This window comes from Oncorhynchus kisutch, linkage group LG30 (genome assembly GCF_002021735.2).
Source record: "Oncorhynchus kisutch isolate 150728-3 linkage group LG30, Okis_V2, whole genome shotgun sequence".
Classification (NCBI taxonomy): Eukaryota; Metazoa; Chordata; class Actinopteri; order Salmoniformes; family Salmonidae; genus Oncorhynchus; species Oncorhynchus kisutch.
The window spans coordinates 15,075,547-15,098,888 of NC_034203.2; the positions used below are offsets into that span (position 1 = coordinate 15,075,547).

General features: G+C 44.0%; 1 protein-coding gene across 7 annotated transcripts in view; it reads right to left on the reverse strand.

The window, feature by feature from the left end:
* gigyf2 (GRB10 interacting GYF protein 2) overlaps positions 1-20,008 on the reverse strand; it is a 32,330-nt gene extending 12,322 nt beyond the window's left edge. The window contains exons 1-20 of one of the 7 annotated variants that reach the window (XM_020466371.2): positions 19,844-20,008; positions 17,438-17,489; positions 17,079-17,232; positions 16,742-16,837; positions 16,431-16,542; positions 15,899-16,007; positions 15,422-15,462; positions 15,261-15,293; positions 13,314-13,508; positions 12,763-12,986; positions 11,664-11,811; positions 11,297-11,548; positions 10,841-11,070; positions 5,925-6,069; positions 5,476-5,642; positions 4,898-5,139; positions 4,380-4,513; positions 4,111-4,211; positions 3,578-3,742; positions 3,181-3,330 (exon numbers count right to left, since the gene is read on the reverse strand). In XM_020466371.2, coding sequence (XP_020321960.1) covers positions 3,181-3,330; positions 3,578-3,742; positions 4,111-4,211; positions 4,380-4,513; positions 4,898-5,139; positions 5,476-5,642; positions 5,925-6,069; positions 10,841-11,070; positions 11,297-11,548; positions 11,664-11,811; positions 12,763-12,986; positions 13,314-13,508; positions 15,261-15,293; positions 15,422-15,462; positions 15,899-16,007; positions 16,431-16,542; positions 16,742-16,837; positions 17,079-17,232; positions 17,438-17,475 — 2,736 coding nt within the window. In that variant the 5' untranslated portion in view covers positions 17,476-17,489; positions 19,844-20,008. The other 6 variants (XM_020466369.2, XM_020466368.2, XM_020466367.2 and 3 more) reach the window with 6 other exon arrangements.
* Between the last annotated feature and the right edge of the window lie 3,334 nt (positions 20,009-23,342).

A 23,342-nucleotide genomic window follows, 5' to 3' on the forward strand; every position in this document is an offset into this window, starting at 1 on the left:
TGAGTATCTGGAGCATCAGAATTTGTGGGTTTGATTACAGGCTCAAAATGGTCAGAAACAAAGAACTTTCATCTGAAACTTGTCAGCCTATTCTTGTTCTGAGAAATTAAGGCGAGAAATTGCCAAGAAATTGATCTCGTACAATGCTGTGTACTACTCCCTTCACAGAACAGCGCAAACTGGCCCTAACCAGAATAGGAGTCCCTGGTGCACAACTGAGCAAGAGGACAAGTACATTAGAGTGTCTAGTTCAAGAAACAGATGCCTCACAAGTCCTCAACTGGCAGCTTCATTAAATAGTACCGCAAAACACCAGTCTCAACGTCAACAGTGAAGAGGCGACTCCGGGATGCTGGCCTTCTTGGTAAAGTTCCTCTGTCCAGTGTCTGTGTTGTTTTGCCCATCTTAATCTTTTCTTTTTATTGGCCAGTCTGAGATATGGCTTTTTCTTTGCAACTCTGCCTAGAAGGCCAGCATCCTGGAGTCACCTCGTCACTGTTGATGTTGAGACTGGTGTTTTGCGGGTACTATTTAATGAAGCTGCCAGTTCAGGATTTGGGAGGTGTCTGTTTCTTGAACTAGACACGAATGTACTTGTCCTCTTGCTCATTTGTGCACCGGGGACTCCCACTCCTCTTTCTATTCTGGTTAGAGCCCGTTTGCGCTGTTCTGTGAAGGGAATATTACACCGTGTTGTACGAGATCTTCAGTTTCTTGGCAATTTCTCACATGGAATAGACTTCACTTCTCAGAACAAGAATAGACTGATGAGTTTCAGAAGAATGTTCTTTGTTTCTGGCCATTTTGAGCCTGTAACCGAAACCACAAATGCTGATACTCAACTAGTCTAAAGAAGGCCAGTTTTATTGCTTCTTTTAAATCATAACAGTTTCAACTGTGCTAACAATTGCAAAAGGGTTTTCTAATGATCAGTTAGCTAATCCAAGTTTATAATTTTAAAAGGCTAACAAAACGTGCCATTGGAACACAGGAGTGATGGTTGCTGATAATGGGCCTCTGTACAAGAGGTCGACCAATTATGATTTTTCAACGCCGATACCAATTATTGGAGGACCCAAAAAAAGCCGATACCGATTAAAATTGGCCGATTTATATTTATTTATTTGTAATAATGACAATTACACCAATACTGAATGAACACTTATTTTAACTTAATATAATACATCAATAAAAATCCATTTAGCCTCAAATAAATAATGAAACATGTTCAATTTGGTTTAAATAATGCAAAAACAAAGTGTTGGAGAAGAAAGTAAAAGTGAAATATGTGCCATGTAAAAAAAGCTAATGTTTAAGTTCCTTGCTCAGAACATATGAAAGCTGGTGGTTCCTTTTAACATGAGACTTCAATATTCCAAGGTAAGAGGTTTTAGGTTGTAGTTGATATAGTATTTATAGGACTATTCCTCTCTATACCATTTGTATTCCATATACCTTTGACTATTGGATGTTCTTATAGGCACTTTAGTATTGCCAGTGTAACAGTATAGCTTCCGTCCCTCTCCTCGCCCCTACCTGGGCTCGAACCACGAACACATCGACAACAGCCACCCTCGAAGCAGCATTACCCATGCAGAGCAAGGGGAACAACTACTCCAAGTGTCAGAGCGAGTGACGTTTGAAACGCTATTAGTGGGCACCCAGCTAACTAGCTAGCCATTTCACATCGGTTACACCAGCCATTAGGCTGTAAGGCTTGAAGTCATAAACAGCGCTGTGCTTGCGAAGAGCTGCTGGCAAAACGCACAAAAGTGCTGTTTGAATGAATGCTACGAGCCTGCTGCTGCCTACCATCGCTCAGTCAGACTGCTCTATCAAATCATAGACTTAATTATAACATAATAACACCCAGAAATACGAGCGTTTGGTCATTAATATGGTCAAATCCAGAAACTATCATTTCGAAAACAAAACGTTTATTATTATCGCATATACCCTGACTGTGTGCAAAGAACGCAAGAGAAGTGACACAATTTCACCTGGTTAATATTGCCTGCCAACCTGGATTTCTTTTAGCTAAATATGCAGGTTTAAAACATATACTTCTGTGTATTGATTTTAAGAAAGGCATCGATGTTTATGGTTAGGTACACATTGGAGCAAAGATAGTCCGCAAATGCGCACCGCATCGAATATATGCAATGCAGGACACGCTAGATAAACTAGTAATATCAACCACCGTTAACTAGTGGTTATGATTGATTGATTGTTTTTTAACTGCCCCTGAACAAGGCAGTTAACCCACCGTTCCTAGGCCGTCATTGAAAATAAGAATGTGCTCTTAACTGACTTGCCTGGTTAAATAAAGGTGTAAAAAAATATATTTTAAAAAAAATAGGCCAAATCGGTGTCCAAAAATAACAGATTTCCGATTGTTATTAAAATCGGCCCTAATTAAAATCGGCCATTCCGATTAAATCGGTCGACCTCTGTACGCCCATGTAGATATTCCATTAAAAATCAGTTTCCAGCTACAATAGTCATTTACAATGTCTACACTCTATTTCTGATCAATTTGATGTTATTTTAAATGGACAAAAATGTGCTTTTCTTTTAAAAACAAGGACATTTCTAAGTGACCCCAAACTTTTGAACGGTAGTGTACATTATGACGACATTTAGTGACGCTTTGGACTTGTGTTTTTCCCCCCGGTTGTTAAAAAGGCACAAAACATTTTTTTCTGGAGGCAAGCTAAGTTCAGAGCCGAAGTCAACGCCCCTTCATCGGTGATTGGTCAACAGTAAGAATTCTTCAGTAAAGGCTGTCATTCAACGAGACGCGACTCCTGCTAAATACTGCACCAAACACCTTAGTTAGATGTAAAATGGCCAGACTAAGATCTCTTTGGCAAAAATGTCAAAGTTAATTACATATCTTGTTACCTTAGACTCATTCTGACTATTTTGATGAAGTGTATTCTGTCAACGGCGTCCCATAATGGACAAACAGTACTATTTCCGCTTTTTAGAAGCTACAGTCTTAAGGGAGCATGTGAGCACACTCGTTCAGTAAGCAGAGTTCGGCTAGGGACCAGCCGAACTGAAGCGTGCTGACGCCTTTATAGGATAACTAATCCTAGATCAGCACTCCAGCACTCCTACTTTGAGACACTTCATGATTATGGGCCCTAATATTGTCTTTATTCTGAAGCCCAGTACCTGTTTACGGAGGAACTCTTCCCTTTGCTGCCGCTCTTCCTCCTCCCTCCTCCTTTCCTCTAGTCTGCGGAGAGCCTCCTCCTGTGCCTGCCGTTCCTCTTCCTCCTTCTGTCTGCGCTGTGCCTCCTCCTGCTGCCTCAACTCCTCCTCCTGTGTATAGTAAAGAGCCATCAAATTAATTGCATTAAACAGAAATCAAGGCCTCTTTCTAGGAATAGACCGGCTACTGGGTCAAACATGCAACTCTAGGCAAACATGTACTGAACAACAACCAAGACTAGGTGTGGTGCAGCTGAAATGCTTCACATTTCATACCAACTTCTCTAAAGCGTGGTATTATGACCGTCTTATTTCAGCAGGAAACAGTCTGATGACGACCCCCCCCCCCCCTCTTAACCTGTTTATGACGTGATAGCTCCTCCTCCAGGCGTTTGCGTTCCGCCTCCTGTCGGGCCCGTAACGCTTCCTCCAGTCTTTTCCTCTCCTTCTCCTCCTCCTCTTCTCTCTTGGCCCTCAGCTCAGCCTCACGCCGCTCCATCTCCAGTAGATGAGGAGGAGAGACCTTCATAAACCAAATCACATTGTATAATTTTCATAGCATTGTTTAAAAAGGTAGATTCAGCGAGGCAATAATTAAACAGCAATATAGGGCTGATTTCCGCTAACTAAGAGCGTTGAAATCGCAAGTCCAAACGTCACCACTGTTTTGCTCCGGTAGTTAACACATTGTAGCCGAGGTGAGCTGATACTCTGTGTGACTGTGTGAGAGCAAAGGGTTGAATCACACTCATCTTAGTGTCTGCGGTGCTGAATCTAGTCTAGCTTTTAAAAAAAGTGTTTAAAATGTCCCAATACGAGCCCAACCCCTGAACACTACGTCTAGATCTGAAACTAAGGATTGCACAAGTATAGACAATACGGTGCGCTTACCTTAGCAGCCTTGTTCTTCTCCAGCTGTTGCATCTGTTCTATGGTGGGGGCCTGGGCCATGGAGTCTATGGGCAGATCCCACACACTGCTGCCCTCCCACGCTACAAAAACAGACAGCCAGATGGCCATTATAGATCATACGATTGAGGTTGCTCTTCTTTTTGTAAGTTGATGTTCAGATCCTCAAACTACCAGCAGCTCTATATGCTATAAAACATCAGCCAAAACAAATTCTGTGCAAGTTTGTGTGTTCTGGGTTGGAGACGTACCACTTGGGGCAGGTTGCTGGATGTTTGGTGTGCAAGAGACCTGAGAGGAGGGGTGCTGCATTTCCCACACAGAACCCTGGGAGTCTGGTACAGACATGGACCGCGTCACCGGAGTTAAGAGACTCTCGGATGTTCTAGACAGGGAGACCGACACAGGAACCAGTTACATTACCAACATTAACATGATCGACATTGCATTATCTATATATGTGATGTCATCTTGAGGGCTTGAGGTATTGCTGTTTGTGTGTGTGTGTTCTACAAGATGACGTTTCACCTCACTACAGATCTAGGATCAGTTTCCTCTCCCACAATTCTAAACTTAACCATTAGTGGGGAAAATGCTATACTGACCCAAGATTAGTGTCTAGGGGCAACTTCACCTTACTCTGTGTTAATGTGTGCTTGACATGTTCTCAGACAGTGGTATTACTGTAGGCGTGTGTGTGTATGCCCCGCTGACTTCATCTTAAGGGCCTGGTACTGCAGTAGAGGTGTGTGCGCACGGGTACGCTTACGTGTGTTCCGCTGACCTCATCTTGAGGGCCTGGTATTGCTGGAGGAGCAGGTTGATCTGCTGCTGCTGCTGCTGCTGCTGCTGGTGTGGTGCTGAGCTGAGGGCCTGGGCTTTCTGCTGGGCCAGGGCCTGGGCGTATTGCTGCCTCAACAGGTACTGGTACTGCAGCTGCTGCAGCTGGTACAGGTTGAGGGCAGTCAGCTCCTGCTGCAGTTTCAGACGCTCCTGGTCCCCAGCGTCACCCTGTGAACACAGACGGCGAGTTAGACATGGGTATCGGCAAGCGGACGACCACCATGGATGCGTTCAACATGGCACAATGTTGTGGAGCGCAATACATGTACAGCTAACACGCCTCTGACTTGTAGAATAAATAATTGCAACATTCACAACATTTTCCTTCTGAAGTGCAGGCAGCCAACACAAACTTGCTTTGTCTTGACAATGAGAAGACTAAAGTGGTCGAGGGTGAGTCCGAATAATGTTAATTGCCTATGGAATTATCAAGATTATTTGACAATATTCTAAAGGAGCGAATGCTAGAATGCTCGATGGAGCTCAGGTGTGTGTGATGGTTACCAGTAAGGGTGGCGGTGCTGGTCCAGGGGCGAAGGGGACCCTGCCCCACATTTTGATGATCTCCCCCAGGGGTTGGAAGACCTCGTCACAGCCTCTCTTCACCAGCAGGGTCATTGTGAAGTAGCCTGCCTGGAACCACTCTGTCATCTCCGGGTTACTGAACGGACCTGGAGAGGGGGAGATTTTTACATTTGTAAAAAAAAAAATTTAAGTTGTTCTGAGTCTGACTATTTGAAATGATATTCCGGGGCTGTACAACCCCCCCGAATCACAGATTAATAATTTACTTTAGACCAGGAAATGCAGAGCAGACCGTGCCATTGATAAAGAACACAGTCTCTCTCCAGCAGTGGTGACTAGTTGAAATGATACGGGTTGCAGAGCACGCAGATTTTCCTTCAAAGAAGCCCACCTGCCCCCACCTCCCTTCATTCTCTCCTCCGTCTTACCCTGCATCTCTCCCTGGGGGTCTTTATAGAACCACTTCAGAGCAGCCTCGTGTGTGAGCGGCAGGCCGGCTGGTTCGGGTGCTGTGTTCTTGGCAGCCAGCCGGTCGTCACTGTCCTGTAGATACGCCACCATCTTCTCTGCTTCCTTCACAAGTAGAGAGTGAAAACAGGAAGAGTGAGAGAGATGGGGGGTGAACGTAGACACTTTTATTGTATATTCAAGGGGTACATGTAAGGCAGGGCTCGACATAATTAACACTTGTCCGGGACAACTGAAACAAATTGTTGGACCAGTAGAATATAGATTTAAAAAAAATATATATATATAAAATTAGTTTGATCAGAGTTGTATCAAAAGGTGTCCTCCAAATGCAATGTGCTGTGCACTGTTCTCCCAATCTCTGCAGAATGCATCGGAGTAGAACCATGTATTGTATCTACAGGCACCGCTTTGGCCAGAGAAAAAATATATGGTGCCATTCTGTAGTCCAGGGGTATTCCACTCTTAACCTTCGAGTTCGGGGAAACTACTGGTTTTCAGTTCTACCCGATCATTAATTGCACACACGCCACCTGGTGTCCCAGGTCTAACGATGGTGAACAATGAAAACAATGCAGTGGAACTGGCTTCTAAGTCCAGAGTGGAGTTTGAGGGCTGTAGTCTATGTAATAGTTTAAAAACCAGATTAGATCCCCAAGATGTTAATGAGCTATTTTGTTTATTTATCAGACGCACATATAGCCTAGTTCGAGTGGAACGTCAACTGTCGGGCGGCAAGAGAGTGCAACTCCTCATATAGCCGATTGCATTTAGGAATGTTGCGCAGCAATCTCGGGAAGAGGCAGCCATCACTTGAAAAGATCCCAGCTTTCCAGTGCTGTATGATTTATTTCTCAACTCCAAATACTGAGCAATTGGCAGCGTTTCACAAATCAGTGTCTGGCACATCGTCCATTCGCCATACGACTGAATAAAGGGTAGGCCTATATCCACTGTAAAATTCACACAATTACACCATTATTATATTTTTTATCACAATTTTATTAGTGTCGGTGGTATTTATTTTTAAGCACATTAAAATCAAGCAACAAGTTCATATTTAGTGTTTGATCTAGCTTAGGGGTTCCCAAACTTCTTCACTTGGGGCTCCCCCTTCCAGCATGGGAAAACTCCAGCGCACCCCCCTGCACGTGGGCCCACGCACCATGTCTATTTCTATGGTCACAGGCACCGTTCATGATACAAACTGTTAACACCCCTCTTGGTGGTGGAGAGAATTTTGCAGGGTTACAGCTTATTTACTGCAATTGTACCCATTCTGTCATGGGGTGCAAAGAAAACGTTGCCGTTTTAAAGCACACTTTGACATTCTATACATTTTGCCATGTCTAATATGATTTCATGTGATTTGAGTGACAAAAAACACAGAACGTTAGCCAATATGGGCTAGTTGATCTGGACATATCTGACAAGTTATAAATAGAAGTTTGTCGTCATAGTTGCTGGGATAATTAAGAACACTAGTATAGAACAAGGCCCGCACACTGTTAAAGCTCCTAATACACCGCTTTATTGACAACGTTTCAACCCGAAACGGATCTTCGTCAGATCAAACAAACAAACTGTGCTTACATGCCGAAATACACACATTTCACCTCACATGACCATTACGCACATGTTCTACAGCTGCACCATCGAGAGCATTCTGACTGGTTGCATCACTGCTTGGCAACTGCTCAGCCTCCGACCGCAAGGCACTACAGAGGGTAATGCGAATGGCCCAGTACATCACTGGGGCCAAGCTTCCTGCCATCCAGGACCTCTATACCAGGCGGTGTCAGAGGAAGGCCCTAAAAATTGTCAAAGACTCCAGCCACCCTAGTCAGACTGTTCTCACTGCTACCACACGGAAAGCGGTACAAGAGCGACAAGTCTAGGTCCAAGAGGCTTCTAAACAGCTTCTACCCCCAAGCCATAAGACTCCTGAACATCTAGTCAAATGGCTACCCAGAATATTTGCATCCCCCCCTGCCCACTACCACTCACTGTTGTCATCTATGCATAGTCACTTTAATTAACTCTACCTACATGTACATACTACCTCAACTAACCGGTGCCCCCGCACATTGACTCTGTACCGGCTCCCCTTTAATTACTTGTTACTTTAATATCTTATTCGTATTTTTTGAATCTGCACTGTTGGTTAGGGGCTCGTAAGTAAGCATGTGATTAATACAATTTGGAGAGTTTTTCCCAATCTTCTCTGCAGATCCTCTCAAGCTCTGTCAGGTTGGATGGGGAGCATCGCTGCACAGCTATTTTCAGGTCTCCTTAGAGATGTCTGATCAGGTTCAGGTCCGGGCTCCATCTGGGCCACTCTAGGACATTCAGATTTGTCCCAAAGTCACTCCTGCGTTGTTTTGGCTGGGTGCTTAAGGTCATTGTCCTGTTGGAAGGTGAACCTTTGCCCCAGTCTGTGGTCCTGAGTGTTGTGGAGCAGGTTTTCATCAAGGATCTCTGTACTTTGCTCTGTTCATCTTTTCTCCAGATGTGACGCTTGGCATTCAGGCCATAGAGTTCAAATCTTGGTTTCATCAGACCAGAGAATCTTATTCGTCATGGTCTGAGAGTCATTTCGGTGCCTTTCGCAAACTCCAAAATGGGCTGTGCCTTTTACTGAAAATGGGCTGTGCCTTTTACTGAAGAATGACTTCCATCTGACCACTCTACCATAAAGGCTGACTGGTGGAGTGCTGCAGAGACAGTTGTCCTTCTGGAAAGTTCTCCCATCTCCACAGAGAACTCTGGAGCTCTGTCAGAGTGACCATCGGGTTCTTGGTCACCTCCCTGACCAAGGCCCTTCTCCCCTGATTGCGCCATTTGGCCGGGCAGCCAGCTCTAGGAAGAGTCTTGGTGGTTCCAAACTTCTTCCATTTAAGAATGATTGAGGCCACTGTTCTTGGGGACCGTCCATGCTGCAGACATTTTTTGGTACCCTTCCCCAGATCTGTGCCTCGACACAATCCTGTCTTGGAGCTCTATGGACAATTCCTTCAACCTCATGGCTTGGTTTTTGCTCTGACATGCACTGTCAACTGTGGGACCTTATGTAGACAGGTGTTTGCCTTTCCAAATCATGTCCAATCAATTGAATTTACCACAGGTGGACTCCAAGTTGTAGAAACATCTCAAGAATGATCAATGGAAAGAGGATGCACCCGAGCTCAATTTCAAGTCTCATTGCAAAATGTCTGAATACTTATGCAAATAAGGTTTCTGATTTTTATTAATACATTTGCAAACATTTCTAAAAACCTGTATTGGGAGTATTGTGTGTAGATTGATGAGAGGGGGAAATGACGTTTATTTTAGAAGAACGCTGTAATGTAACAAAATGTGGAAAAGGTGAACGAACGGGTCTAAATACGTTACGGATGCACTGTAAATATACTATTGGAACTGGCCCATATACAGTATGCTTCCTTAGTGTCCTTCATTTCCCATAGGGTTTTTCGGAGTATTACATTGTATTTGGTTGGTAATGGTAATGTTTACATCCTCCAGGAGAGCTACTGGGTGTGCAGGCTTTTGTTCGTGTCCCACTTATTGCTACATTAAATTGTTTTTTAAAAAGCAGCAGCTCAACATGACCTTAATAAGCGGACTCTGGTGATTGAGCAGGTCTGTATCCAAAGCCTGTACACCCAGTAGCTCTCCAGATGGCTTGACCATGTGTTTTATACAGTAGCCTAACAGTGCAATTATTTTACTTGATGGGGGTAAAGCTCCTTGCTTAAGGGCACAACAGCAGGAGATTGTACATGGGATCCAAAAATGTTTGTCTAGTCCTGTAGAGAGAGCATCATGATAGTATACAGTATCACAAAACAAACACCACTAGCTCAGCTTATCCCAGAGGAATATACAAAATGGATATAAGGTGTTTTCAATTTCATTACAATTCAATGAACATCCTCTCCATATTCTTGACGTGTTTCAGAAGTGAACACAGCACTTTTCATATCCAGAGATGCTCCAAATTCAGTTTCACCAAAACCAGCTTGATAACTTTCACTACCCTGCTCAACACGCAGCTCTGCAACCAACTAACTCCTACTAGAAACCGGCATTAGCTAGGTTTCCATTTCCTTGTCCAGTAATTTCTTTCGTCAACATTTAGAAAGTCCGGATGGAAAGTAGATGTGACAATTGGCTGCCACAGTGAGTTTCCATTGAACTGTCATGTCGATTAAAACAGTTGGACATAATGTCACACCTAAAAATAAATACGCTAATTTTTTTTTAAATTAAAATTAAAATTAAGTGGTTGAAGTGTTTCCATTATCCATATAGACAGATTATTTGTTAATAAAGTGACAGCCTATGCCCTGCCCACCCATCTGTTTCATGTCTCAAGTAGCCTGCAAAAGCCAGCATGGATAGAATGCAGGAATTGATTTTTGCCATACCTTATTCTAATAATTATCCTATGCCTACTTATTATGGCCAGAGTCTGTGCCATAGTGTAGAGTTCTCAAACTATTCGATGGTCAAACTTCAAATTGCAATTCAAAGCAATTCAGACATTCATGAAAGTCATGACAATCCTGGTCTAGCAAATAAACATTATTTTAGTTTAATAAATGGATTTTGCAAGCAACGGGCTTTTATAATTACATGTGTGGTGGAGCTTTATTAAGTGATAACATCACGTGCCCCGCTTACTTTCAGAATTATTCACCAATCAATTTATTAGAAAAACACAAATTTCCATCATTTGTCGCAATAAACTTAGACAAAAGAAATGACTCTTCCGCCGTGTCCATTACAAATGTCGCAATAATTTTACTTGCTGCACAGCTTTTGTCAAATAAACCTGGGTCAATAGAAACCTGCCTACTGTCTGTCTACTTACCTGTTCAAAGTGCTTCAGTCTCTCATCTTCAACCATGGTGTGGTGTGGCGGCATGACCGTGGGCCTTCCAATAGGAGCCATGAGGCCCGTGCTGGGGGCCATAATGTTGGGGGTCATGATAGACGTGCTCTGAGCCATGAGGCTGGTGCTGAAGGGCAGTGGGACGGGCATAGCCACGGGAACGTCCGGGGGCTTCTGCTGCATCTGTATGGTGGACGACGGGGCCGACACTGGACAGGACAAAGGGTTAGTCTGTCACAGATGGAGGTGGAGCTTCTAGATACTATGTGCAGGTGACAACCTCAAACTACATGCAATCCTGAGTCTGTTTATTTGAAGCACAAGGTTACTGGAGGAAATACCATTGTCATTTACAATGTCTCATCAATCAGCCTTCAACGGGCACAAATGTGGCAGATTTGACTGTACTCCTCCCCTGCTCTTGTGTAAGCCTACCTGTGAGAGTGTGTGCTGCGGTGTGGGGGATGGGGAGGGAGTCCAGCATTGTGTTGGACATGGGCATCGACATGGGGACATTCAGGGGGACTTTGTTGGCCTCTGGCCTGTGTTCCGGGGCTGGGGGTCGCTCAAGTGGCCTCTCAGGCTCCTCTGCTCTGTCGGGCTGGCTGGGGGGCAGCAGAGGGGCGGAGGGCTGGGGTTCTGGAGGCGAGGGAGCAGGCGGCGCCTCTACTACCCCTCTCCCCACATCTGGGGAAAAAAACAAGACAAGATGCATTCATTGATGTTCTCTCTCCACAGTTTACTATTGGGAGAAAAAATATATACAGTATACCGGACATAGTTTCTACTCCTCTTAACTCACCCTGTTTTCTGTCGGGGTCTCTTCTTGCCTCTCTGTCTGGGTTTTTGGTCTCCCGGGGCTGTCCGTCCTCCTCAAGGCCCTCGTCACACTCCTCCAGGGGTCTGAAGTCCAGCTCTGCCTCCTCCAGGATGGGCTCCTTGGGAGCTTTCTGTGGAGGAGAAATATATGCTGTATACACACAAATTGTCATGAAAGTCTCCATATGTCCTTCGCACAGCAGCCTTGCATTCACAGTGCTCCATGTGCCACAGTGCTCCATGTGCCACAGTGCTCCACGTGCCACAGTGCTCCACGTGCCACAGTGCTCCACGTGCCACAGTGCTCCACGTGCCACAGTGCTCCACGTGCCACAGTGCTCCACGTGCCACAGTGCTCCACGTGCCACAGTGCTCCACGTGCCACAGTGCTCCATGTGCCACAGTGCTCCATGTGCCACAGTGCTCCGATGCCATACTTTTTGTAATAGCTGCAAACAAATTGCCCATCAGTGAAAACAAATAATCATTGCATGTATACTCAATAGACCTCAAACATGTGTGCAGGTCCTACTTTTAATTTCTTCAACCTTTATTTGTCCCTGCACCCATTAAAGGAATACTATGGGATTTTGGCAATGAGGCTCTTTAACTGCTTCCCAGGAGTCAGATTAACTCATGGATACCATGTATTATGTCTCTGCGTGTGGTTTGAAGGAAGTTGCTAATTAGCGTTAGAGCAATAACAAAGTCTATGGGTATCTGCTAGCAGCTCCCGAGTTGCACAGTGGTCTAAAGCACTGCATCTCAGTGCTAGAGGCGTCACTACAGACCCTGGTTCGAAAAGCAAGTGAAATAATAATTTGTTCTTAACTTACTTCCCTAGTAAATAAAAGTTCAAATACAATTACAATAAATCAAGTCATTGTGCTAACGCTAGTCAGCATTGGTTCACGAAATTACCTCGAACTTTCTTCATACTAGACACAGAAACATACAAAATGGTATCCACAAGTTAATCTGATGCTGGGGAAGTAGATAAAGGGCATCATTGCAAAAGTCCCGAAGCATCCCTTTAACAAGTGATGTTTGTTAGACTATATGGAGTTCACACTCACTCGAACCTTGAGCGAGAGGAAGGCTCCGGACGAATCGAAGGTGCCCGTCTCCTCCTCAGCATCCTCCAAGCACCACTCTGGCAGGCTGCTCCCATCCTCCTCCAGGCTGCCACTGCCTGACCGGGGACGCCTGTAGCCGCGCTCGTCCTCTCTGGCGTCGAACGGGAACCGGCGCTGCCGTGGCTGCTCCCCCGGGTGCACCTCTCGCCGCACTGCCGACCGCAGCCCGTCTGAGGAGAGAAGCGGTTTAGAGACCCTGTCACTCAGCTTCACCCCAGCCATTCTCTCACATTGAAGCCCACTACTTTAGATCAATGTGATGCTTTTTTTGGGGGGGGGGGGGGGGGGGGGGGGAATTCCAGTACTCCCTGTTGAAAACCCATTCTCTTAGGTGTCCTAAACTGGAGACATTTGAGGTGTCCGTTGTGATTTAAGAGTTCAGAATAAGACTGCCTTTTAAAAAAATCAACCTGTAGCGCGTTAGGCCTGCAATTAAAACCACCGCCTGACAACGGGACAATATGGTGGCAGCAGTGTAGGATCACTACAGGGCACACCTGGACTCGGGGGGCACCACCGGTCACTGTCGCGTCGCGAGGCACCCGCCAGGCGCCAGCCCCCCTCGTCACCGTCCTCACCATTTGCTTCGTCGCGGGACGTGCGCCAGTTCTCGCTCTCCGAACGTGTAAAATCGTGCTTCCTCACAGGCAGGCCTCCCACACCGGTCCCAACATCCTCGTAGTTAGCACGGACTGGAGGGAAAACAATTGAATAACTTGAATTTAATTCATAACAAGGGGAACATCAAGTCCAACATTTATTTATTTTTACTCAATTACACATGTAGCAATACAATCTTTCTGTATTGTAGCCTGACTAAGCAATGTACAGCGTTACAGTTAGGCCCTTGTGAAGTACACGTTTACCCTCAGTTTTAGCATAGAAAATATAAACTCAGAAAAAAATAGAAACGTCCCCTTTTCAGGACCCTGTCTTTCAAAGATAATTCATAAAAATCCAAATAACTTCCCAGATCTTCATTGTAAAGGGTTTAAACATGCTTGTTTCCCATGCTTGTTCAATGAACCATAAACAATTAATGAACATGCACCTGTGGAACGGCCGTTAAGACACGAACAGCTTACAGACGGTAGGCAATTAAGGTCAGTTATGAAAACTTAGGACACTAAAAGAGGCCTTTCTACTGACTCTGAAAAACACCAAAAGTAAGATGCCCAGGGGTCCTGCTCATCTGCGTGAACGTGCCTTAAGCATGCTGCAAGGAGGCACGAGGACTGCAGATGTGGCCAGGGCAATAAATTGCAATGTCCGTACTGTGAGACACCTAAGACAGCACTACAGGGAGACAGCACGGACAGCTGATCATCCTCGCAGTGGCAGACCACGTGTAACAACACCTGCACAGGATCAGTATATGTGAACAGCACACCTGCGGGACAGGTACAAGATGGCAACAACTGCCCGATTTACACAAGGAACGCACAATCCCTCCATCAGTGCTCAGACTGTCCGCAATAGGCTGAGAGAGGCTGTACTGAGGGCTTGTAGGCCTGTTGTAAGGCAGGTCCTCACCAGACATCACCGGCAACAACGTTGCCTATGGGCACAAACCCACCGTCTCTGGACCAGACAGGACTACGAAAAAAATGCTTTTCACTGACGAGTCGCGGTTTTGTCTCACATGGGGTGATGGTCGCGTTTACCGTCGAAGGAATGAGCATTACACCAGTGCTGGTACTCTGGAGTGGGATCGATTTGGAGGTGGAGGGTCCGTCATGGTCTGGGGCAGTGTGTCACAGCATCATCGGACTGAGCTTGTTGTCATTGCAGGCAATCTCAACGCTGTGCGTTACAGGGAAGACATCCTCATCCCTCATGTGGTACCCTTCCTGCAGGCTCATCCTGACATGACCCTCCAGCCATACTGCTCGTTCGGTGCGTGATTTCCTGCAAGACAGGAATGTCAGTGTTCTGCCATGGCTAGCGAAGTGCCCAGATCTCAATCTCATTGGGCACCTCTGGAACCTATTGGATCGGAGGGTGAGGGCTAGGGCCATTCCCCACAGAAATGTCTGGGAACTTGCATGTGCCTTGGTGAAAGAGTGGAGTAACATCTCACAGCAAGAACTGGCTAATCTTGTGCTGTCCATGAGGAGGAGATGCACTGCAGTACTTAATGCATCTGGTAGCCACACCAGATACTGACTGTTACTTTAGATTTTGACACCCCTTTCAGGGGCATATTATTCCATTTATGTTAGTGACATTTCTGTGGAACTTGTTCAGTTTATGTCTCATTTGTTGAATATTGTTATGTTCATACAAATATTTACACATGTTAAGTTTGCTGAAAATAAACACAGTTGACAGTGAGAGGACGTTTCTTTTTTTGCTGAGTTTATATTCTTTGGAGAAACAGCAGCTAGTTCCCCTTGAGAAGAAAGGGACGTGTATAAGTGCAAGGGCGTGGAGGGCAAACTTACTATGATTCATCGGAAAGTGGGCAGGAGCAACTTCTGCCAAGTCAATGGAGACAGAGGAGCGACAAAGAAAAATAAATGATTACCTGTAAACGCTGTAACTGTCATTTAAGTACATTATTCATACTGCATTGATTACTTGACTAGAAAGTATTGACACAAACCTGACTCTTTTCGACCTGGCTTTTCAAACCTTCTGTCTCCCCTAGATGGGGAGAAAATAGACTCAGCGTGACTTTGAAAAAAGAAAAAAAGACAAAAAGTATGACTGAGCATGCAGGTAAAAACAGACATAAAGCAACATGACAATACGTAAATCTCATAAAACAAATGGGTTTAGACCAGGGCTCTCAACCCTGTTCCTTCAGAGCTACCTTCCTGTTGTAACTAACCTGATTGTGCATCAACCAGCTAACTATTTGAATCAGGCTAGAATAGGGTTTGAGTGAAAACCTACAGGATGGTAGATCTCCTAGAACAGGGTTGGAAAGCCATGGTCTTGACCATTCTCATTCCACTAGCCTGGCACCCAATTTAAGATGCGCCCACTCAACTTTTGCATAAATCATCCATTGAAGTCAAAGGTTAATGTGCGTAAAATTCCAGTTGAACTTGTGTCTCTAGAGCGGGTAGTCCATTACCTCTCCTCCCAGCTCTGGGAGCGGTGCATCTCCCTGCCTCCGCGGCCAAAGCCTCCCTCCACGTCATCAAAACTTCTTTGGTAAAACCCTCCATCTCCTCTACCCCGTCCTGCCAGATACACATTTGAAATACTTTATTTTAATCCACAAATCATACTACACTCGAGAAGGATTCAAACACACACACTACACTTTAATGTTGGCGCTAGCTGGTGATGATGAATTCAACCAGCTGCGATAGCTTCTATTGACAGAGGCATAATCAAGCGTAGAAACAGAGTGATACTGTTAATTCCCTTCTGTGCAGCCGGCACAAGATTGTTAACATTCTGAAGGGTGGGTCTCAGTCAATATAATCTAAAGTGGGTTGTTATTTCAGCACTGACTGAAATAATTTAACAGTTGAACGCAACTGTATGCTTTGCCTCCTCCATACCACTTTCACCGAGACTGTTTTCAGATGAAGAAGAGACTAGCAAAGTCACGTTAGACTATTGGGATGCACACATTGACACAAGACACTCCACCTCACCTCTTCCCCGTGAAGTGCTTCGACCCCTCGGTGCCCCTGGCCCCACCGGGCCCCCTCCTCTTCCCATCAGCCTGAGCACCGCTGCACTGTTTACAGACATGGAGAAATTTCTCTGTGGGGAGAGATAGAGGGAAAAAGAGGGGGATGAAGAAAGAGAGAGACTGACAAGAATTTAAAAAGACATGTCTATGGCAAACAATTATACTTACTAGGTTAGCAACAAAATGGGTAAGGACACTGAGAAAGGCATAGTTGTAATTTTGCATATTCATTCTAGCATGGCCTCCTATATGAACAGTGAAAGCACCAACCTGCTCTTCCTCTGTAAAAGCTACAAGTGCCAGCGGTGGCAGGGGCTCCTCTTGTAAAATGGGCAGAAAATCCTTATCATGTAGGTCTACAGGGATCTGATAAGGAGTGGGGGGTGGGCGGGGGGGGGGGAATATATGAGCCATTGCAATGTCAGGTTTTAATACACAAATTACAGGAAAAGGCCATTATATATTAGATTTTCTTTTAATGACTCCACAAAAAGGTACAATCTAAATGTGACACTTTTTAGAACATGCCAATACAAGTCACTTTATTTGTATGTCAATCATGTGTGTCTGTATCATTTTAGAACACATCAGAATTCCTTTGCCTTACCTCCCTATCCTTGACATAAAGTGCTAGCATTTCTTCTCTCCCGTAGCGGTAGTCCGCAAGTTTATACTTTGGCAATGCAGGAGAGAGTGGTGGTGAGGTGGCAACGCTACTGCTGCTACCACCCCCATGGCCACCCCCAGACAGGGCCCGGAGCCTGGGGAAAAGGGAGTGGGGGAGGGGAAGAATAGGAAAAGGACAGAAGGAGAAAGACAAAAGTGAAGTTGAGGACAACTGACAGGCCTCAAAATGTGAGACTCCACTGCACCACGTGTCAAACGAAAAACCAGCCTAACAACCCAGATCCCTGTTAATCAACCTGATTCAACATTTCAGCTCAACAAGAATTCATATTTACTAACCATTCTGGTCCGAAGTTGAGTGTCTGAGTTTCTGCCATTCTTTCTAGAACTTCTATGGGGAGGAAAGGGCCAACATTATTAGCCTATTACAACAAACTTCAGGTTGAATATTTTTCTTGGAGATGTATTCAGTAATTAATCTGCCAATGCAACTGAAAATCGTATATCAATTTCGAGTAGTCAAAGATTACAGACCCAAATGATGGTTAAAAAGCGTTTTGATGGTGTAACAAATATTGCATCAGGCAATCATTTTCCCAAATGATTAGTGTTTTAGATGTAGGCCGATTGGATCTTACAGTGAGTTTGTGGTATTCCAACTCATTCCAGAGGATAGCCCCATCCCTCCCTTATACAAGGAGTACAATTTCAATCGACTGAAGCCATTTTAGGAAGTTGCCCAGTTAGGAAAGAGGCTCCTCAGACACCAATAATTGACAACAGTGTCTCCCTTTCCCTGCCCACAGGCCTTATTCTGGAAATACTACAATAAACTTGGATGTTTGCATGCAAATGACCATAATCACAAACAAGTTATTGTATGCTGTATACAGGCTACCTAGTTAGTTCACAGACCATTCAGATAATGACCCTAGGTTAGCGGAATAAACTCCACTCCATGGTGAAGGAAGCTTCTGATTAACTCCACCAATGGAGTGAAGCAGAGACCAGGATTTGTGGAATTCAGCTCTGACTACATCAATTTGCTCAAGGTCAACACTTCAAATTATGTTAACTATGAAAATCTTACCTCGGACCTACAGTAGGTTTTTCCTCTGTAGTTGCGATCCATACTTTTCCAATAAATGTTAGAGAGATACTTCGGGATTTTGGCAAAGAGGCCCTTTATCTACTTCCCCAGATTCAATGTTAGCAGATACCCATATACCTCCAGTCATTGCACTAACACTAGTTAGCAATTGCACTAGGGCTAATTAGAAACTCCCTTCAAAATACACGCAGAGACATAAACATAGTATCCATGAGTTCATCTGACTCTGGGGAAGATGATAAGGTGCCTCGTTGCCAAAATCCCGAAGTATTTCTTTAATACTTTTCGCCTGTTGCAAGCCACGTGTGGGCTACATCCAATCAACACTCGAATTTAATTGATTATTTATAGTGACAACAAAGAAACTGCCAACTCCTGTAAAAAAAAAAAGAATCCTACACCAAAACACCCGTCACAAATGATTTATTATATTCCAAACAGTATGTCACTGTCAGTACTGTAGCCTGTGACTTCAGGTTGTGAATAGGAACAAATTGCGGCCAAAAAAATGGAATTGTAAGGAAAATATTCAAGTTTCAACCTACACATTTCAAGTAGCCAATACAATTGGACTTTTAATGTTTCATGCCGACACAATGTACTAGGCTTAGATGAAGTCTAACTATTGAACTCAAATTACTTTATATGCATGTCTATGTATGATCAAGTTTGTATAACGTTGTTATAAGACAAGGAATTTTCGTAAATTAGCTACCTGGCTAACAACAAACTTTTCAAGTTACATAAAGCACCGTGATTTCATTTCAAACACATTAACTACAGTAGCTAGCTAACTTCCCATTTGGCTGACCATATTTAGCTTGCTAATCCGACTGACTCACGCACGTTCCCCATACGTAGCTCGAGCTAACTAGCAATACTGCTGTTAATTAGCTAATGTTAGACAGTGCAACTAGCCTGACAATTAACATTTCAAAAACAACTATCGGTACCTAGATGGCAGCACAGTTGCACATTGGCTAAGTTGGTTGGCAAACTAACGTATCTAAACTAGCTTAATAGGTAGTAACATGCTAGCTAGCTAAGTAACAGCATGACAGCTACTGTACAGTAGATAAAACAGTTTGCAGAATCATTGATGTTGTAGCTACTGTATTTAACCACCAATAATGATACCATGTTCAAATATTATAAGACAGTTAGCTAACTATTGGACCAGCTAGCTAACGTTATATCGATAAGGTTAGCGAGGTTAGTTTGCTAGCTATAGTAGCATAACTACTGTTAACCAGCTAGCGAACTTTGTTGCTTAAAGCTTTGTAAAACATTGATGCTCAGTCATCTCTACAAAAATGCTAAGTGTCTCGAAAGGAAAACAATCAAAAAGGCATACTGTCACAAAATCGCACAGAAGTAATGAGCTGACAAGGAAATCCTTAACCCCCAAACCTCAGTGCGGCCTCCGCCACAACGCTGAAATGCGCTCCGATCCAATGCGGTGCTCCCACATACTTGAGTCCCAAGCCTCAAGGCCAAGCAAACATGCTGCTATAACAACCCTCATAAACGCGTTCAAATCGCTAAAACTGGGCTCTTTAGCATCGTGAATGCTTGTTTCGATAGTTTAGCTTTATTTTATAGCAAAACTGTGCAATTAATCTTCGCTGTCTTACCTCTGCTTTTACTGACAGCACAGGGTTTATATTCGAGGTGTGTGGCTCTCTCCGTTTCAACAAGATGGCTGAGAATGGGTGACGACAACACATATCCCGATAAAGACCCGTATGCAGGCGCGTTCGTAAAGTCTCTGGTTTCTACTCCGATTTCAGAGCGCTCTCATCTGAGTGTGTCAGAGCGCAGAATAACTGATTCATTTTTACGAACGCTCAACACCAGTTGAATATGGTTGTGTCGGCAAAGAAGCGTAATTAAATTGTTGCCAGCAGCACAGTTGCAGTCACCAACGCCCTGGATAACAATGAAAACAGCCTAACCAGCTCTGCTTGGACGAGTATTTGTGTAGCTAACCAATGTTAGCCAGTTAGCTTGGGAACCGTTGTTTATTTATTGTGTATTGAACCTTTACTTAACTAGGGAAGTTAGTTAAGAACAAATTCTTATTTACAATGATGGCCTAACCCGCACGACGTTGGGCCAATTGTGCGCCGCACTATGATACTCCCAATCACGGCCGGTTGTGATACAGCCTGGAATCGAACCAGGGTCTGTAGTGACGCCTCTATCACTGAGATGCAGTGCCGTAGACGCAGCGGAACGCTCGGATCAATCCTTCTCCTCGGCCAGAGGGTCCAGTGTGGCTCTGAATTTACAAATGGACAATCTGCCGACGCTCTGAATTTACGAACGCTCAGAGCGCTCTCTGGCACTCCAGATTGAATTTACGAACACGCCCTAAATATCCCAATCATATTCGCAGACTGGCATATTTTACAAAGTACAAATCGCGCTGATGTAAGTGGAAGGTTAAACTTGTATGGCAGAAGAACACATTATATTGGCCTTATCCTAACCAACAGTTGTATAAGATTAAGAATTAGCTACCACCTTCAGATTTGATTACATGCATCATTGTAAAGTACATACATACATACATGCATACAAACAAACCTTTTAGATGCATTGACGCTATTAAGACACTTTATGTTGGTGTTTCCTTTATTTTGGCAGGTAGCTGTACATACCATTATCAAATACATTATGCATGACATTTACAGATTAAAAACCCTATCATGATCTTCTGAACCAAAACTTAAATGAAAAATAAAATATTTATGGACCTCTACACCAGGCAGTGTCAGAGGAAGGCCCTAAAAATTGTCATAGACCCCAGCCACCTCAGCCATAGACTGTTCTCTCTACTACCACATGGCAAGACCGGAGGGCCAGGTCTAGGACAAAAAGGCTTCTCAACAGTTTTTACCCCCAAGCCATAAGACTCCTGAACAGGTAACCAAATGGTTACCCAGACTATTTGCATTGTGTGCCCCCCCCTCAACCCCTCTTTTATGCTGTTGCTACTCTCTGTTTATCATATAGTCACTTTGACTATACATTCATGTACATACTACCTCAATTGGGCCGACTAATCAGTGCTCCCGCACATTGGCTAACCGGGCTATCTACATTGTGTCCCACCACCCGCTAACCCCTCTTTTTATGCTGCTGCTACTCTGTGTTCATCATATGTGTATAGTCACTTTAACCATACCTACATGTACATATTACCTCAATAAGCCTGACTAACCGGTGTCTATATATAACCTTGCTACTGTTATTTTCAAATGTCTTTTTACTGTTTTATTTCTTTACTTACCTACACACATACATACATACCTTTTTTTCCCCACACTATTGGCTAGAGCCTGTAAGTAAGCATAAGGTCTAAGGTCTACACCTGTTATATTCGGCGCACGTGACAAATAAACTTTGATTTGATTTGACTTGGTGAGAAAGGGCTTTTAAGGCTATGTTCATAATTAAAACCTTTGTAGGAGCATCGTTAAGGGTGGGTTGCACCAACATGGTGTAAATTAGAGCTAATCTAGGTTTTGTAAATCTAGGTTTAAAATTAATCAGATGTGTTGCACCACTTCATTTAAAATCTGGATCAACGGTTTTAAACTATGATTAGTTGTCACGCCCTGTCCTTACAGAGCCTTTTTATTTCTCTATTTGGTTAGGTCGGGGTGTGATTAGGGTGGCCATTCTAGTTTTTCTATTTCTTTGTTGGCCGGGTATGGTTCCCAATCAGAGGCAGCTAGCTGTCTATCGTTGTCTCTGATTGGGGATCAAACATAGGCAGCCTTTTTTCCACCTTTAGTTTGTGGGATCTTGTTTGTGTGTAGTTGCTTTCTGCACTGCATGTAGCTTCACGGTCAGGTGTAGTGTAGTGTAGTGTAGTGTAGTGTAGTGTAGTGTAGTGTAGTGTAGTGTTTTTTTGTGTTCATCAAATAAAATGATGTACGCTTACCACGCTGCACCTTGGTCTTATTCTTCCATCAACGAACGTGGCATGTTACACCAATATATGAGGTGACGTGAGTTGAAACTAAGTATCTAGCCTACTTGACAAATGAGGCCACAAAGTTGCTGTTATAAAATACTTACAATGCAACGTTAGAACTACTGCAACTCCATCGTGACAGGTTCTCATGGGTTGGCTGATGTGAATTAAAATCTGTTATTTTCCAGTACTAGACAGAAAACTAATTTGTTAGCTAACGTTAGCTACTGTATCTAGCTAGTTTATGAACCAAGCTAGCTAGCATACAATATTATTTATTATTGTCATTACTTAATGTTATTTAACTATGTTTTATTTGTCCGCTTGCCACCTGATCATGGCACATCAAAGAAGTTCACATTTCTCTGCTTATGGAAAAAAACTATATTGTCGGAGCTGATGATGGAGGAATTTAGTAACGTACTGGAGGATAAAAAGACAGACAACACGACTGTCAAAAAGAAGGAAGACACCTGGGCCATTTTATGCGACAAATGTAATGGCTTAAAGAGAAGAGGGACCCAAATCAGATGAAAGCTTGCTGGGAAAAAGATGACTGTATGAAAAGATGAATACAGCAGGCTACATACAGTTCAGCCAAGACCTCAGAAAAAAATTGTAGACCTCCACAAGTCTGTTTCATCCTTGGGAGCAATTTCCAAATGCCTGAAGGTACCACGTTCATCTGTACAAACAATAGCACGCAAGTATAAACACCATGGGACCACGCAGCCGTCATACCCCTCAGGAAGGAGACTTGTTCTGTCTCCTAGATATGAACGTACTTTGGTGCGAAAAGTGCAAATCAATCCCAGAACAACAGCAAAGGAGCTTGTGAAGAGCCTGGAGGAAACAGGGACAAAAGTATCTATATCCACAGTAAAACGAGTCCTATATCAACATAACCTGAAAGGCCGCTCAGCAAGGAAGAAGCCACTGCTCCAAAACCGCCATAAAAAAAGCCAGACGACGGTTTGCAACTACACATGGGGACAAAGATCGTACTTTTAGGAGAAATGCCCTCTGGTCTGATGAAATAAAAATAGAACTGTTTGGCTGAAATGACCATCGTTATGTTTGGAGGAAAAAGGGGGATGCTTGCAAGCCGAAGAACACCATCCCAACCATGAAGCACGGGGTGGCAGCAT